This window comes from Bos indicus, chromosome 10, assembly GCF_029378745.1.
Source record: "Bos indicus isolate NIAB-ARS_2022 breed Sahiwal x Tharparkar chromosome 10, NIAB-ARS_B.indTharparkar_mat_pri_1.0, whole genome shotgun sequence".
In the NCBI taxonomy this organism is placed as follows: Eukaryota; Metazoa; Chordata; class Mammalia; order Artiodactyla; family Bovidae; genus Bos; species Bos indicus.
The window spans coordinates 87591737-87610296 of NC_091769.1; the positions used below are offsets into that span (position 1 = coordinate 87591737).

Here is an 18560-nt window from a genome sequence, read left to right on the forward strand (position 1 = left end):
CTCCTAAGAAGCCCAGTCCAACTCATTGTAGATGCCTTGGCCAGTAGCCTAGAGCCTGTCCCCAGATGGGAAGAAGAGGAAGGGAATGGAAAGAGAGACTGGGCTGAAACAGCTTTTCCTGGTTAGGTGTTCAGTTTTAGAGACTTCTTGGTAGGTGGGAATGCAAGGATAACTCAGCCCTGCCAAAATGTCTTTGGGGACATAGTGCTCTGGGTGGGAAGGGTCCGGAGGAGAGAGCAGCAAGAGAGTGGACACTTCTTTAAAAGGCAGAAGGCTAGGACCTCATCCCCCAGTGCCATCTCACCCACTCTGGAGCAGCTGGCACAAGCCCTGGAGAACTAGGCGGCATGTGTGTTTATCCACCTGCAAGGTTTCATTCTCTGAGCTTGTAGGGGGCCAAGTGCGAGGCACACTTCATATTATGATACGGCAGCAGGGTGAAAGGCAGCCCAAGGCAGCTGTCCTGCCTGAGACAGCAAGGTGAGCTCACCTGTCACCCAGAAACCCCTGCAGGACAGGTGGCTGGAGGGAGCCCAGATTGTGCAGGGGCTGTGGATGAGTGTTTAGGGCATTCTTCTAGGCTGCTAGGTGGGCATCAGCATGTCCACGTGACCCACAGTCCCTGGGCCTCCAGAGCCCAGGGTCCTCCTATCACCTTTAGAGGGGGTTGCTTCTCTTTCTGGAGAGGGGTCAGCTATAGTTTGGTAGAACTTATAGGTACAGAGTCAACACCGAAGCCTCCTGGAAGGAACACTGCTTAGACAAAAGTACCGTGTAAAACAGGTTTAGTGCAGTGCTTCCCAGGCCTGGTAGATAATCTGAGTCACTAGAGGAGTGATTGCAAAATTACCGTTTCCTGTATATCTCCCCTATTAACTTAGAACCAGTTGACTCAGAACCTTGAAGGGGGTAAGCCCTTAAGGTCTGTGTCGTTCAAAGGCTCTCAGGACATTCTGATGGTCATACGGGATGGGTGGTCTCAAGTTCAGAGCAAAGATGATAGAACCTTGGAGATCAAGATTCAGATCCTCCCTCTGACCTTTCCTGGCTGTGCGTCCCTGAGAGAGTTCTCTGACCTTTCTGAGCCTCAGTTCTCACTTGGGCATGGTAATAATCACATATTCTCTCTCCCTCAATTTTGTGACACAGATCAAATGAGATGTGGAAAGAGCTTTGCAAACTGCACAGCATTGTATACATCATTAATAAACCAAGGACATTCAATTGGGTGGGTGTGGGTGGGAGCCGGGTTGGGGTGGGGATTTCTAGGGGGAAGAGAAGGGTCTTGACTATGACAATTTTGCAGTGTCAGGACAGGAGAAGACCCAGGCTCAGAACCTTGCCTGAGCGTTTCCTGTGGGAAGAGAAATGTGACCCTCAGTGCCTGTCACAGGGACAGGCTGTGGGCCAGGTGCGGGGCCATGCTTTCCCCAGCTTTACCTGGTTATTTTTAGTTTCTGGGATAAAAGAAAGAAACTTAAACTGCCCCCCACCCCCACCCCGCAGCTGCTGCCGCCCCTGCATACTCTGCTATTTTTACTTCCGAAAGGCTGGGATCTCGGCCAGCTTAGGGAGGGCACTGGAGAAGAAAGCGGGGAGTTGAGGGGTCGGGGGTGCAGGAGTTATTTACTTCCATTAAGAAAAAAGTCAGAAGCCTGATCTTACAAGTCAGCAAGTGGTCATCTGATCTAGGGCGCAGCAGCCGTCAGCCCTGGCTGCTCTGACATGCCTGCGGTCGGTTGGAGAGGTCAGCAGATGGGGCAGAGGCTTGGGGGAGCACCCCCCTATCCCCTCCACCTCCAAGCAGTTTCTTCCCAGAGCAGCCCAGCAGCTTCTTTGCTCTTTCCTGTGCCCTGAGCTGGGAAGTGGGGTTGGGCATTGCAAGTGTAGGGAGACCAGCCCAGGGATAAGGCTCCTGGGGGTTGGGGACTGTGTGGGCTCAGTGAATGTGAGCACATTCAGGGGGGTACCTGTGTTGGCACCGTGTGCCCTTGGGCACAGTATTCTGCGTCTCTGAATCTTGGTTTCTTGAGAGGTTTTGTTTAACACATCTGACCCACAGTAGTTATAACTAAGGGGGTGTGTTTCTCTCTCTTCCCATGAGGCAGTTCGAGGCAGACACTACCACTTTCCTAGGCAAAGAAAGGAAAGAGATTCCTACTAAGTGCCTACTGCGTACCGGGCATATTACTATTTTGAGATATAATTACTATCCGTTCAGTTCAGTCACTCAGTCGTGTCCGACTCTTTGCGACCCCATGGACAGGCCTCCCTGTCCATCACCAACTCCTGTAGTTTACTCGAACTCATGTCCATTGAGTCAGTGATGCCATCCAACCATCTCATCCTTTGTCATCTCCTTCTCCTGCCTTCAATCTTTCCCAGCATCAGGGGCTTTTCAAATGAAAAAAGCAGGTAGTAATTATATATTTATATATGATTATATGATTACTATACTGAGATATAATTCACCCAGGTAAAGTGTACAATTCAATGGTTCTAGGTGTATTACACACAGACTGCAGGGCGCTGGGAGGCACAGCTCCAGGGCACATTCAGATGGAATTGCAGGTGAATGGTCCCCAGGGGCGTGCAGTGTGGCCCTGGCCCCCCACTGCATTTCTTCTACCACCACGGTGACTCAGGGCCCCTTGAGAGACATAGCACGCAGGAGTGGTTGAGAGCCTGGGCTCTGGCGTCAGATCACATTCCTTCCTATGAGGCTTTGGCAAGTGACTCATTTTCCCCCATCTGTAAATGGGATAATAATAGAAGCTCCCTCATAGGGTTGTTGCAATCCCTAAATGAAATAATACACATGCAGCACTTACAGCAGGGGCAGCACCAGGGAGCAACTGGTCAGGAGAGGTGAACTTCATCTTATACTTATGTCTGTTAGATTTAAGGGGGTTACCATGTTGGCCAAGAAAGGGGAGAGGTTCTTATCCGGGCCTGGGCTCAGCTAAAGGCCTCAGTCTTCATGGTACATGTATTCCAGCAATTATCAACCTTTTTTGTATTCAAATGACACACTTATGAATACTTAATTTTGGCCTGCACATGTTAAGGGATTAAACTGTACTGAATAGTCATTAAAGCAAAGGATAAGTATTTATTATAGTATTTGGAGATCTGGTATACTTTACCTGAGAATATTATTGATGCCTCTTTAAATTCAGAAAGTATCAATAAGATGATACAATGTAATAATCCCAGACAGTAACTGTAAATTACTTAGTATTTTAATATGCTCCCTAAGCCTGCCTTTTATATATTTCACTAATATAAGAACACAAACAATAAGTCTACTCTCATTTCAGGTTCGAATCCCCACCTTTATTTTCTTTCCATTTGCTGTTTGTTAAGACTTAAGTATCCTAATTTAAAAAGTAATTGCACATCGTATCAGTGAAAATTGCTTTTTGCTGCAAGTTACAGAGAACTTGACTGCTAGTGGCTTAAGCATCAATAAATGAGATTGATTTCCCCGCCAAACAAGAAGTCCAGAGATGGGCGATTGCATGGACTTCTCGGTCACAGCATCAGGGGCTCAGGCTCTGCCTTTCTTCTCTGGTGTTTGGTATCTTCACATGGCTGCTTCATGGTTGCAAGGTGGTTGCCACAGCTCTAGGGTTCATCTTCCAGGTCAGGGCAGAAGAAAGGCAAAAAGAGCTGCACCAACAATGTCTGTCTCTTTTATCAGAAAAGCAAAACCATTCCCAGAAGCTCCCACCATGGGCTTCCCCTTATATCCCATGGGCCAGAACCAGGCCATATGACCAGCCTCGGTTACCAGGGAGACTGAAAATGTAGGAAACAAAATTGCTCAGACTAGCTAGGGCTTATTGTGTGTATGAAGAAAATCTGGATCCTGTTAGCATGGAAAAGGGGGAATGGAATGAAAATTGGGTAGACAACTAAGAATGTCTATTAGACCCAATGGTTAGAATTTGGTGATCCACCTCTAAAGGATTCATGATACAACATGCTCGGAGAAGGCAATGGCAACCCACTCCAGTACTCTTGCCTGGAAAATCCATGGACAGAGGAGCCTGGTGGGCTGCAGTCCATGGGGTCGCTAAGAGTCGGACACGACTGAGCGACTTCATTTTCACTTTTCACTTTCATGCATTGGAGAAGGAAATGGCAACCCACTCCAGTGTTCTTGCCTGGAGAATCCCAGGGACGGGGGAGCCTGGTGGGCTGCCATCTATGGGGTCGCACAGAGTTGAACACGACTGAAGTGACTTAGCAGCAGCAGCAGGATGCTGCTGTATCTCTCTGGATGAGAACCCAGTCCATACCATTACCTCTTGGGAAGGGGCTGCTTCTTGTTCACTAAATATGTGCAGCAGAGTCAAGGAAAAAAACACGCACATTGGCAGATAGTAAGTATAAGCACAGACCAATGTCTGTTTGGCTGAGTGCCAAGGAATGCAGATCTCTGTGCACTGTCTCTGCCCCTGAGGGGCTGAACCTTCTCAGGGCAGAGCAGATCATATCAATAAAGACAAATGCATAGAAGGCGAGGAGGTGACTGGTCTGAAAACACTGTACAAATGTAAGAAATAAAGGGCGCTTGGCTTAATGGAAGGAGGGTGTCCAAGGATGTTCAAGTCCATAAAGCGTTGTCTTGTGGAAGGGAGTTAATCCTGTGGATGGAATGCAGGGTAGGAAGTGATCTGGGGACAGAATTTAGGTCAGTACCAGGGGAAATTTTCAGGAGGAATGGGCTGCCTTGAGAGAGTGAATTTCTGGAGGCTGGAGAGACAAATGGAAGCTGGGGAAAGGATCAGACCTGGACAGTCTCTTGTTTCTTTAGTCGGAAGGGCTTCATTTTAACGGGCACATCACTTTACTAAGACACTTGATTGCCTCCCATAAACTGGGTGCTGAACCGGGACTGCAATGATAAATGAAAGTCCTTGTCCAGGAGTTGCCCACAATCCACCAGGGAGATGGGCGCATGGTGTACAATGGTGAAGAGTTGTTTTGACCTTGGTGGCTGTAACACAGAAAGGACAAAGGGAGCCCAAGAATGGCATGGTCAGCTCTGCCAGGGGAGTCTGGAAAGGTTTCCCAGTAGAGATAATACTTGAACTGGGCCTTCAAAGGTGCGTCCAGGATATGAACTGCCTTTGGGATGGTTTGGGCTATTCATTTAGATGGGGGCCCATCTGCCCAACCCCAACCAGGATCTATGACCCTGGACAGCTCTACCCTAAATGGTCATTGATACACCCTGACTGTGGGGCAGTGTTATGGGGAAGGGAGATCTCAGAACTGGGGCAGACGGGACCCTGGCCACTAAAAGCCTGTTGAGTTGGAGGTGGCACGTGAAGTGCTGGGACCCAGAGCCATGGGAGTAATGGCCTCGCTCGGCTACTGAAACCACTTTCCGATTTACCAACCATTTCCCCACTATTTTGTCTCTTGTTGCAAAAGCCACATGCTGCGAGCAGAGTTGGTATAACCACAGCTTCCATCTCTACACTGAGACCAAGGCCATGAGAGCCAACATGGCCTAGGCTGCCCAACCTGTAAGGGCGGAGCCGGCCTGGGACCTCGATCACTGGATCCTGTGGGCTGGAGGGATTTGGGTTTGTGAGCTGAGCACGACTTGGAAAAGCAGACGGGAAGCAAGGAGAGCAAACAAACCTCGATGCCAGATATCAATTTGTGCATAATCGAACCCTACAGACTCCTTTTTTTTTTTTTAAACAGAATAACCTGATAATCAATACACTTATTGATTGCAGCTATTGACCATTGTGCGGTCAAGATCTAGAGGAGAAAATTTAGAGAAGTTATACCTGCTGTGCCCTAGGATGTCATACCCTGGAATGGCAAAGAGCTTGGGTATTGGTTCATTTATTGGGCAAATTACTAAATCTCTGTGAGCCTCAGTTTGTCTTATAAAATGGGGATAATAACCCCAGCTGTATACCTTGTGGACTAAATATGGCAGCACATAGAGAAATTCCACCATAAGCTTGGCTGTTCACATTCTCATTGTCGATGTGATTTACCAGAGGGCTGCACACAACTTGGGGGAAGAGTACTAATGATGGTGATGATCATACTGACAGCTCCATTTTCTAAGCACCCACGTGGCGCACTGCGTGCCATGGCACCCCTGGAGTAGGATGGTGAGCGGCCCCTGGTCGTAAGGGGTGCCTAATTAGAAGAAGCCCAGTGTGTTATTGGAGCCCGGGAAGAAGCACCCAGCCTGGATGGGGGCTGAGGGGGTGGGGGTTGGAGGCAGGTCCATTCGTGCATGTATCAAGATTTTCTTGAATACCCACGAAGTGCCAGGCCCTGTGTGAGGATAGAGTGTATTAGACGGGGAGGCAGGGACGGAGGTGGCATATGCCCAGCTCCTTGCCCCGCTGAGGGGTGGGTGCCTCCTTTTCTCCCTGTTGAGCAGCTCCCTGTCCTGTTGACAGCTGTCTGGGATCAGGCAGCTTGGGTGGGAGGGGGGACTTCATGAGACTGGCTTCTAGCAGAGAAAGCCAGTGAAGTGGAGAAGGGGCCCACTCTGGACTCCAGGTCAGACCCTAGCACATAGTAGGTGCTCAGGAGACGGGGGTCCTCACGGTCCTCTGTGCCTGCTGCCTGGCGTTTTCACTCACGGTCTTGCCAGCTTTCCAGGCGGAGAAGCCTGGTGGAGGGTTGGATTCTCCTCGGGGGTAGTAGGCAGGGCTGAGGTGCCTTCAGGCTGGGTCACAGGACGGGGTCAGGAAGACTCTTCAGGGAACGGGGGACCATCCTTCCTGCCTTCATGTTCTTGCTCCTTCTGCCCTCCCAGAAGGGGCTGGGAGGGGTGAGTCCCATTGGCACACGGGTCTTGGTCTTTTGCTGAATGGGATTCAGCTGCCCCTTCAAGTTCCCGAGGTGCTGATGGAAGTGGATTATTCAGCCACGTCTGCTCGGAGGCTGTGGTGCAGCCCAGCTCAAACTCTTCCTGTGCCTACGAATCACCCTGCTGAAATGCTAGCTCAGCTTCCACCCGGGAGAAGCTCTGCCCTGCTACTGCTGTTGCTGGTCATGGACCACACTTCGAGAAGGAGGCAGCGGCCGGTGCCCCGCACACACCTACACAGGGTTCTATCGAGTGTGTGCTAACCCGCCACCTCATGACTGTGGTTTTCTCTGGCCACCAGAGCCTGCTCAACCCGGACCTGTGACTTGCCAGTGACTGTGGGAGAAGTGGCTAAACGCCCCAGTGGCCCTTGTCCCCAGCACCGTAGCTAAGGCATGTTCTACACTGCCTCCCCGGGTCTGCAGTGAGGCTGAGCCGGTTGCCCACAGCAGTGGTCCACTCAGGAACACACTTGTACTGACTTCCTTCCTGCGATCGCCTCCCAGATAAACTGCCCGCGTTATCTCAGCATCTGGTCCTGGAGCACCCACTATAGATGTGGCCAGTTGCAAACCATTCTGACTCTTGACGCAGAAGGGAAGTTCATTGGAAACTCGTCAGGAGGCTTAAGGACCACACTTAGCCAGACAAGGACCAAGGAAAGCCTCTGAGAGCCCAGGCACGGGAGATGCCCTAACCAAGAAAGTCTGGCCCAGGGCTGCCCACACCCCGGTGGCTGAGTGTAATACTGCTGGCCTCCTTAATAAGAAGACAAGAGAGGAGCTGCCTTGAAATAGGAAGCAGGGGTGGGACGCTGGGTAGACCCTGTCCTGGAAAAGGAAAAACTTACTACAGCCGTGTTCATCGTCAGATACAAAAGTGCCAGTTGTGCGGTAAAATGGACACTGCTGACGAAATGCCGAGCAGTGACTGCCCCCTAAAAGACATTCCCTCTGGGCAGCCTGGCTGGGTGTGCTTACAGCAGCCTCCAGGCCCTTGGCACTCCCCTGTGGGCCGGGAAGGTGGCAGAAGGTAGGACCAGCAGGAGGAAGTACCAGGGAAAGACAGGGCCATGAAGACCAACTGGCTGGAGCTCCGTATTGTGATGCTGTTGACCTTTGGCGAAAGGACGAGAAAGGTGAAGCCCCCGAGCTTGCTCCTCTGGGGCCTTGGACTCTGTCTTTGACTTCCTGCCTGTTCCAGTCAAGGTCCGTCTCGTGGTGAGGCAAGGAGAGCCACTTTGCTTATGGTGTTCTCACTTGGAGCTAAGTCGATGGGCTCTAGCCATCTTTTTAGGGCAGGCCATACAAGTTGGTGGCTACAAGTAGGTGTGTGTGTCCTTGGGTGAGGAACCCACAGGAGGGCCTGTCCGCCCTGCCTGCTGGTGGGAGTGTCAAGTAACAATATGTGTATCCAGAATGCAGGAGCTGGGAGTGGGGTGGGTTTCATGAAGGTGGTATGGACTCGGTGACAATAAAGGGTCTCCCTAGGGTCGGGCCTTACTCCACTGGAAACGGGTGTCAGTGTGGAGTGGCCACACCTGCTTTTGCACTTGCTGTTCACATCCTTCTCGGCACTGATGTTCCAGGTGTGACCAGGACCACCTGATTCCCATCTGGTGGGGTTTGTGTAGAAGACATTTATGTCTGCATTTATATAGAAGACAGACTTCAGAACTGAACCCTAGAATTTCTGAGGGCGGGATCCAGAAATTGACGCTTGTGATGAGTGCCTTCCATCTAGACGCTTCTTGTGTGAAAAGTTTGAAGGTCATTATTTTATTTAGCTCTTTGGATGTATCACTCATGGCAGGGATTTCTTTCCTCTCTTGGCAAGCTAACTCAGTCCTGCTTGGATTCACAGCAGATCTAAAATGATGCGTCGTCTTTCCCCAGCACTTGGAGGAGTGCTTTTGCTGTGCTTTGCCTTCTGGAAACAGAAAGACTCAAGAGCTGAAGTCTGCTTGGAAGGGATTTCAGGAGGATGCTGACTCCAGAAAGGCAGGCCAGGCCTAGGGGAAACCGGGATGGGTCATTACTGTGAAGACGATTATCTTAGGATTGTCCAACCACCTGGCCTGAGGCTGGCCATGGGACAGGTGCAAACAGCCATCGGGATGTAGCCCTGAAAGATTTAGCCATTGCTGGTATTCTGAAGTCAGCGCTGACACTGCTGGTGATGTTGAACAACTCTGAGACCTTCCTTTCCTCTCCAACAGGTGTGCGCCTCGACCGAGTGCGTGGAGGCCGCCAGAAATACAAGCGACGGCTGGACTCAGAGAGCAGCCCATACCTGAGCTTACAGATTTCTCCTCCTGCTAAAAAGCCATGTGAGTGCAGGGCAGTCCGCACCCCTTTTGCCAGCCTCTGTTGCTGGAACATCTGGCGTCCTTTGGGGAAATGCTGCCTTCACATCACTAGGTTATGGGGGCACTGAGGACCACCGAGGAGGGGCACCAGGGTCTGGCCTTGGCATCAAGTACTTTAGGCTTCATTGCTTCATTCAGAAGATCTTTCCTATGGGATTTATAGAAAGTGAAAGTGTTAGTCGCTCAGTCTAACTCACCAGGCTCCTCTGTCCATGGAATTCTCCAGGCAAGAATACTGGAATGGGTTGCCATTCTCTTCTCCAGGGGATCTTCCCAACCCAGGGATAGAACCCGGGCCTCCTGTATTGCAGGCAGATTCTTTACCATCTGAGTCACCAGGAAGTACAGAACGGGATTCTAAATGCAGCATGATTCCAGTCTCCAGAGCATGTCCCCTCACCTCCCACTTGAATCAGGGTCCTCTCAAGAGAATTTACCAGGCAGCTTCCCTTGTTGGGATATTTCCCAGCAGCCCAAATCATCACTGCCAGCAACTTTATGGAGTCGGAAAGGGAGGGGGTGTGCGAGAAGGACGGAGGGAGTTGGGGGTTGGAAGGGATGCAAGCTATTACACATAGAATGGGGATGGATGACAAGGTCTTACTGTAAGCACGAGGAACTATAGCCAATGTCCCGGGATAAACCAATATAACGAATATAAAAAAGAATGTGTGTATATATATATGTGTGTGTGTGTATATATGTATGTATATGTGTGTATATATATATATATATGTATACATAAAACTGTGTCACTTTGTTATACAGCAAAAATTAACACAGCATTGTAAATTAACTATACATCAGTAAAATTTAAAAAAAAGAAAAAAGGAAGAAAGGGAGAGAGGGAGGCAGGGTGGGAGGGAGGGAGTAGGGTTGAGACATGTTTGACCTTCCTAGGGCTCCCTGGGACCCAAATTTTCTTCCAGAGCCATCTCAGGCTCCGCCTTGGCCTCTTTCCTCTTTCCCCAGGCATTTACATTCTCCCCTTGGTCTTTGCAGTGACTAAAATCGTCTCCTACCTGCTGGTGGCTGAGCCGGACAAACTGTATGCCATGCCTCCGCCCGGCATGCCAGAGGGCGACATCAAGGCTCTGACCACTCTCTGTGACCTGGCAGACAGGGAGCTCGTGGTCATCATTGGCTGGGCCAAGCACATCCCAGGTGAGTCCCACAGGGACACGGGACTGGGGGAGGGTGTAGGCAGAGACTAGCAGCTCTTCTCCCCATGGCTCTGGTTCTGATGCGTGGGAGCCCGGAACCCAGGAGCCATGTGGGATCTTGGCAAGCCTGTTCTTCTCTGGGATCCTTTCTCTCTTTGTGAGATTGGAGGTGAGCAGGCATTTGGAAGGTCCAGTGATGCTCCTGATTAGCATTCTAGTGGGGCTATGATTGCTTCTACATTAGGTAACAATCAAAGCAAGTTCTTTGGATCCTTAAAGGCCAAAGAACAGGGTTTTCTCCATATTGATCATATACTGGGAAATAGAAGAGGCATTGACTCTCTTGTTTCCTACTAGTGAAGTGGAGTGGTTAAGAGCGTGGGCTTGGGAATCAGATTGGGGTTCGAGTTCTAGGTCTGCAACTTCCTAGCTGTGTGACCCAGGGCAGGTCACCTGACCTCTCTGCACAGAGGGAATACCAGCACTACCTCCTTCGTGCACTTTGACATGGGGATGAAATGCAAGCGGGTGTGGGATGCTTTTGATACGTCTTTGACATCAGCCATATGCTCGCTATTCCCTTTTGCCTGATCTTAAGGGAGGCCAGTCTCTTAATTTGGATCCTGTGATTTTTAAGATCATTTCTGGCATGAGAAGTATATGTAATGAACAGGTCTTGGGTGATCCAGACTTCTCTTCATTGCCTGTGGCTCCAGACCCCTCCTTCAGCCTTTTAAAACTGGATAAAAGGAAGGAGCTGACTTTTTTTTATGTTTATGTAGACACAGATACCCACATCCTCTACATCACACCTTTGCTGAGGGGCTTTCTAAAGTCTGTGCAGTTTGCTCCTTTACAGTTCTCACGGCTTGGTTCATAATGTCGGGGAAACAGCCTGTTCCCCTCTGGCAGTGACCTATGGTGGACTCAGATTCTTCCTAGCTATGTGACATGGGACAGTTTATCTTCCTGTCTGTAGATCCCTTCTGTGTTTGCCACTGGCTCTGAAAGATGAATACAGCATTCGTGGTTCTGTAGCAAAGGTGTCCTAAACCTCAGATGCCAAGGCCCACAGTTGATTGGGGCAGGTCAGAAAGTCCTTATATAAGATGCTATGTGCACGACTTATGGGAGTGAGCCTTCCTGCGGATAACAGCTCAGAGATGTTGCTGGTATCACCGTTGGCAGGAAGCCTAGAATTCCTTCAGCAGGGACTCCCTGACTCAGGGCTGGGCTCCCCGGGGATCTGGGCTGGAGCGCCCTTACTAAGGAGCTCAGCCTCTTAGGATTACACACTCAGTAGTTTTTGAATCTGCCCTGTGCTGATTCAGCAACAATGTGGGGTCAGGCCACTGCTTAAGACACCTCAGCCTGGATTGCTCCACTAACCCAGGGCCAAATGGGGCACGGCCCCCCCGCACACCCCGCTTCCCATCACATGCTCCTCTTCCAGCCTGAGCAGATAACTGCATCACAGCAATGGTTCAGGAGTGGCTCCTGGTGGACCCGCAGGTCACTGCCTCCTTTTTTGACCACCTCATGCCCACAGTGCCTCCCAGGGGTGGAGAAGAACCAGGAGTCACTGCGTCCCCTGCGCCCATTTTCCTTCTCACCCCCCCAGCTCCACTTCTTGTCTGTGCCCAGCCAAGAGGGCAGTGAGCAGAGCAGGATGGTTGCTGAGGATTCTGGGAGACCTGGGCCCTCCTCCCAGCTCGGTCCTAACTGGTTTAGAGAGAGATACTTGGTGCCCCAGTGTGAGATGCTTCATTTTTCTGTGCTTCAGGGTCCCCACCTGTGAATAACAGCCCCCCAGCCCCCAACTCCTTTGGGTTGCTGGGAGGCTATGGCACATTTAGCCCAGCCCCCACACATAGTGGGCACTTGATAAATGGCAGAGACCATGACCATGGTTGTTGTCGTTGCTAATAGTATTAAAAGCCTCCTTTCACATCATTTCTCCTTGTCCAGAGCTGAATTCCTTTTGATTAAAAAATAAAATAAACATAGGGGCTCATTTGTCTGTCTCAAATGCTAATTTGCCTATTTTGCATACATTTGCATGCTGAATTATTTGGGCCTGACCTTCTAGTGTTTAAGGTAAAATTAATTAATAGGGTCTTCTGCCACTGCATGTAAACTTCATATTAAGGGTGATGACATAATCAAGTGCCTGATTCAGTTAAACTAATTGACTTAATCCCATCTCAGATTAGATGGAAAACTTATCTGAAGACCTGCTCACTGGCCCTTAGAAAGAGAATGAGAAAGAGCAGGCTTATACAAGTCAGGGCCCCATCCTGGGGCTTGAGTCATCAACTGTCCATCTTGGTTCCTGGACAGACAGAAGGACTGGCTTCTTAAATCGGCTCAGTTTAGTGCCCTGGAGAGGAACCCAACCCGCTGCCCTGAATTAAGCACAGGAAACCATACCTCACGCCTCAGTGTCGTCTGGTCCAGAGCCTGGCACATAAAGGGTGCTTCAGATCTGCTTTTGCTGCACTTATTGAAGCGAAATTGCGTGTTCACACATTGCACATGAACGGTACGTGAGCTCTCTTGAGGGCTTCCCAGATGGCGTTCGTGGTAAAGAACCCACATGCCAATGCAGGAGGCTTGGGTTTGATTCCTGGGCCAGGAAGATCTCCGGGAGGAGGGCATGGCAACACATTCCAGTATTCTTGCCTGGAGACTCCTCGTGGACAGAGGAGCCTGGTGGGCTACAGTCCAGAGGGTTGCACAGAGTCGGACACGACTAAAGCGATTTAGCATGCACGTACACACTCTTGCTTGGAGTTGTGGCTGATACAAATAATTCCATTCATTTCTGCCCTAAGCTCCACCTCTGGAGCCCTAAGGGTCTAAGGGTCTCCTTTGGGAATAATATAGATAACTTTAAAAAGATTTTTTTCACGGAAAATTTCAAGGGGAGAGTAGACCAAATAGTATGATGAACCTTCATTACCTTGTTTCAACAATTACCCCCGAAGACCAATCTTGTTTCCTGTCTACTCACCCATCTCCCACCTCCTGTATCTCACTCATGCGAAGGAAGAGGCTTAGTTATCAAATGCATCAGGAAAAACCACAGGATGGAACACAGAGGCAGGAGGGATGCCACGGGCTTCAGCACATGAGTTGAGCTAGGTCTTCAGGATTGATGGGCAGTGGCCATGGAGGAAAAGTCCAGAAGGGCATTAGGTGCTGTGCACGGAAGCAGACATACTCATGCGGCACTGAGCCACCAGCTTAGCCAGAAGGAAGGGTCATCTGAGCATAAACTCATTGCTGGCACCTCCCTGCATTTCCTCCATAGTTTTCAGTTCAGTTCAGTGTCCGACCCTTTGCGACCCCATGGACTGCAGCACCCCAGGCTCCCCTTTCTTTCACCATCTCCTGGAGCTTGCTCAAACTCATGTCCATCGAGTCAATGATGCCATCCAACCATCTCATCCTCTGTCATCCCCTTCTCCTCCCGCCTTCAATCTTTCCCAGCATCGGGGTCTTTTCCAATCAGTCAGTTCTTCCCATCAGGTGGACAAAGTATTGGAGTTTCAGCTTCAGCATCTGTCCTTCCGATGAGTATTCAGAACTGATTTCCTTTAGGATGGACTGTTTGAATCTCCTTGCAGTCCAAGGGACTCTCAAGAGTCTTCTCCAACACCACAGTTCAGAAGCATCAATTCTTCGGCACTCAGCTTTCTTTATAGTCCAACTCTCACATCCATACATGACTACTGGAAAAACCACAGCTTTGACTAGACGGACTTTTGTCGGCAAAGTATGTCTCTGCTTTTTAATACGCTGTCTAGGTTTGTCATAGCATTTTTCCAAGGAGTAAGCATCTTTTAATTTCATGACTGCAGTCACCATCTGCAGTGATTTTGGAGCTATGGTTTCCATTGTTTCTCCATCTATTTGCCACGAAGTGGTGGTTCTGAACACACTCTTCTGCAAGGGTGTGTCCAGTGGATTAGCTTGGGGGTGATTCAGATTCCTTCAGAATAGCAGCTGTCCTTTTGTTTAAGTCAGTCTGAAGTTGCCCATCCCCTTGAGTTGAATTTTCCAAGTATTAGGTTGCCCAGAGGACAAGCCCAAGTCTTTAGAGTGTCCACCTCTGGTTCCCCGGCAGGGAGAGATGAGAGCAAGAGGCAGCACAGGCAGTGGGTATCACTTGATGAATTGCCGCCCCCAGATGTTATTAACTGTTATCCTCCCAGCTCAGGCAGCCCCAAGGGTGCCCCAGTCAGACAGCCTCCCCCCAGCCGGCCCTGCCCGGCCCAGGTTGACATGTGCACAACTTCTGCAGGGGAGCCCCCCAAAAGGCCTCCTCACAGAGGGTCCCTGGGCTGCCCTGCGCCCAGGTAGCCACCGTCTGGCTCACCCTGGGGAAAGAACGCCAGCGGCCGATGAAATATGGGCTGCCGAGTGACAGCAGCTGTGTCTGGAGTGGCCTCAGATCCTATAATTATATCTCCCTTTATTACCTCTGCTAATGGCCCTCCAGGTCGACAGAAACGATAATAAATTAACAGATTATGAACTCCACTTGCCACAAATTATGTGCTCTTTTTTTTTAATTCTAGGAGCTCATGCTGTCAAATCACTGGGGGATGGGGTCTTGGGAAGAGCCTGAATGTTATTAGATCAGTTGGTGCCGATAAAGCAACTTTCCGGGGGGGCAGCAGAGCTCAAGGTGGGACAGATGGGAAGAGAGGGGCAGTGGGCAGCCCCCCACGCAGCTTCCCCCAGCAGCCCCCTCTGCCTCGGTATTGCTGGTCACCTGATGGAGGGGCAGACCCAGCCCAGCACAGAAATGCAGAAGTGAAGGGTGCATTGCTGAAGGGCAGGGAGGAGAGCTTCAGCTCCTTTGTTTGGGTTTAATAAAAGAATACTGCTTCCAGTAAAGGGGTGGCAGAGGGGTGGAAGTGATGTATTCCAAATACCCATCTTTCTTAAGCAGCATCGTATGTGTATGTGGGTGTGCCTGCGCGCGTGTGTGTCCCCTCCCCACCGTGACTCCTCCTGTAACACTGCTTTACACTCTGCTGTGTTCATTTAGTTATATGAACTAGTAGCCATTACTGTGTGCTAAGACGTGTTCTTCTAAGTGGTCTATGCATTAGCTCATTTAACCCAAACAAACCCTTGGGGTAAGTAGTAGTATTATTCCCATTTTAGGCACAGAAAAATGTGCCCAGGGTCACAGCCAAGGGGTCAGCAGAGCTGCGATTCCGACAGACAGGCTGGCTCTGGCATCTACGCCCTTAACAGTTGCATCCTTCTTGGACAATGGGTATCTTTCCACATCTGCACAAGTGGTTCTCTCTAGTGGCTTCTAATGTACCACTCACCTAGCTAATAATTACATTTAGTACATTTCTATTTAAGGACATGGGTTGCGTGTAGCTTGTTGCCTGCTTTGGGTCCTTACAAATGGATCTAGCCAACACCCCTTCCACATGTACCTTTGTGTGTTTATACATACTTCTCTTTCTAGGAGAAATTCCTAACAGTGAGATGGCTAGGTGGATAGGAACATACCTTTTATGTTACGGTTAATTTAATCTTACTTCTTCAACATGCAAATCAAACTAGGCAAAAATGTGTATGGAGAACTAATTCTTAGGTCCATCCCCACCCCCTCCCCCTCCTGTCTCCTAGAGGTCATTTTTACTTCTCTTTTTTTTTTCTAGTGTTTTTTTTTTCCAAACATTAGAAAATATTCAGACTGTTTCAAATATTAGAAAATATCCAGTCTTATTTCCCCCCTCCCCACATCCCTGCAACATGAAGCCGCTTCTGTCCGCCGGGCAGCACTTCGGAGCATGCAGCTGGATTTTGAACACTATTTCCAGCTCCTTCTGAAGGAGAAAGAGAGTCAGGGGCTGAGTCACTCCCCAAACCATCCTAGCCGGGGGTGTGTGCACAGGCCCCAGGGCACCCTCAGGTGCTGACCCTACGTCCCGGAGGCACTCATCCCCGCCACCACACCTCCACCACACCCCCTGCCCTGCAGGCCTGTCTCTGACTCACACAGGATCAGCAAAGGCAGCTCAACCTGGAATCCTGCCCAGAGGACTAAGAGGGTCCAACCCTGTTCTTTTGGCCTGTTTTCTCATCACCCGAGACTCGAGGCCCAGTGGCATCTGTCCGTTCCCTCCTCTGTGCTGGGAATGTTTGTGGAGCCCCTCTGCCGCAGGCCAGGTGCTGGGCAGTGGGGGAGACCATGCTCCCAGGAGCCCAGAGGTGACAGCCGTCCACGCAGACACACCCCACTTGCCTTTCAGAGCTCGGCCCCAAAGCTTCCTCTCCTGTAAAGCCGCCTGGACTCTCTCTCATTTGGGCCAAACTCCCCCTTTGCATATCTTCAGCCCTTCCTCTCGGGGTAGCTTTTCTGACAGCCCTAAACCTCACAAGACACACACTGGGGTGTGTCTTTCCCTCTTGACCGAGCTCATGAAGGCAGGGCCTGGCCCTGGTTCAAGCTGGCCGGTCTGTCCCCAGTGCCCAGCACAGGGCCTGGCACTTAGTAGGTGCTCAGTAAGTATTTGTGGGGTGAACAGAGGGGCAGAGCTCATGGTCTCCTAGTGATGAACCTCGTACGGGTCTTTTCTCCTTTTCCAGAAGCCCAGCTCGCCTTCCTTCTCTGCCACCTTCCAATTCAATTGTCTATTAATTTCGCCCCATCCACCTCCTACATCTTCCCTCCCAGTCTGTCTGCCTTGAGACCCACACCCCCAGTGCAGTCCACACGTCCGTGCATACACACACACACACACACCCCCATGCTGGCTGATTGGTATCTGTTAATTAATGTCACCCCAGGCCTCTCCCGCTCAGAGGCTCGATAAGGGAAATTGGATGTCCATTTCTATCTATCTTTCATTACCTCCCGGCTCTCCCCACCACTGCAGGCAGCCGCACGTCCTCTGCTCCCACGCTGGGTCTGGACGACAGCACACGCCCCTGACCCCTGTGTGCCACAGCCTGTCCCCCGGGAAGGCGCAGCCATCCACGCTTGCCCCGTGGCCTCAGAGTAATCACTCCAGCTCTGTGGGCGGTCACCTGGGGGTGCCAGCAGCCGGGTGGTGATCCCAGGCCCCAGGGCTACAGATCAGCCTGTGAACCGCAGTGATCAGACTAAGAAGGGTGTTCACTGGGAACGGGGGACCTGCTAGTGAAGGGGGCTTCATCCCCTGGGAACCCCCTAAAGTTGAGCACTGGTTGGTTACACTGGTTGGAAAGTAGGGAGGGACAGTGGCTCTCAGAGACAGGACAGCAGGTGAGGGTGGAGTAGACTCCGTGGAAACCCAGGGCAGTGGGCCAGTCTGGAAGCTTGGGACCCCCAGGACCTCCAGGCTTTAGGGGAGAAGAGTCGTGTCAGTAGCATGCCAACAACTACAACGACAGTGACAGCTACAGCCATCGCCACCTTCCTGGTTCAGGTTTGCTGAGCACTGACTGTGTGTGTGGCTGGGATGGCAGGGGAATTTGGGGGTACAGGGGGGAGGTGCTAAGTGTTTCCTACATGCCATCTCTCTTTGTTCTCCTCTCACCCCAAATCAGAACCCTGCATCTAAGCAGGCTGAGGTTCTAGGTCAGCAAGAGTCCTACGCAAGAAGAGTTACTCCTAGGGAGATCTCTTAATCTCAGTTGTCCGTGACAGACGTGGGGTGCCATGACTCTGTGGGTACCTTTCCTTTTTGGTGTGTCTGGCGCAGTTGGTGTTGGAATCCACTCCTGAGTTTCGGTGGAAGTTACTGCCTTGCGTTTAGTAATCAAGATATTTGAAAATCAGCTTTCTTCCTCCCTCCCTGCTCCCTTCTGTTCCTTCTTTCCTTCCTTTAGTTTTTCTTTCTTTTAAATCGGAGCCTGGTGGGCTGCCGTCTATGGGGTCGCAGAGTCGAACATTACTAAAGCGACTTAGCAGCAGCAGCAGCAAGTTAAGTGCACATGTAACTCAGTTCCAGCGTATCCTTCTCATTTCGCAGATGAAGACTTTTCATCTCATCACTAATAATAGCAAGAGCTCAGTAAATGTATGTTGCGTAATTGTCGTCTCATTTAGGCCTCACAGCGGCTCTCTGAGACAGGCACTACTGTTGTGCCCATTTCACAGATGAGCAAGCTGAGGTTTGGGGAAGTAGCACAGCTCCTCCAAGGTCAG

General features: G+C 50.5%; 1 protein-coding gene across 2 annotated transcripts in view; it reads left to right on the plus strand.

The window, feature by feature from the left end:
• ESRRB (estrogen related receptor beta) overlaps nucleotides 1–18560 on the plus strand; it is a 186182-nt gene that overhangs the window by 156882 nt on the left and 10740 nt on the right. For both annotated transcript variants that reach the window (XM_070797896.1, XM_070797895.1), the window contains exons 4-5: nucleotides 9081–9191; nucleotides 10233–10394. In XM_070797896.1, the coding sequence (XP_070653997.1) occupies nucleotides 9081–9191; nucleotides 10233–10394 (273 nt within the window). The remainder of the gene's footprint in view (nucleotides 1–9080; nucleotides 9192–10232; nucleotides 10395–18560) is intronic.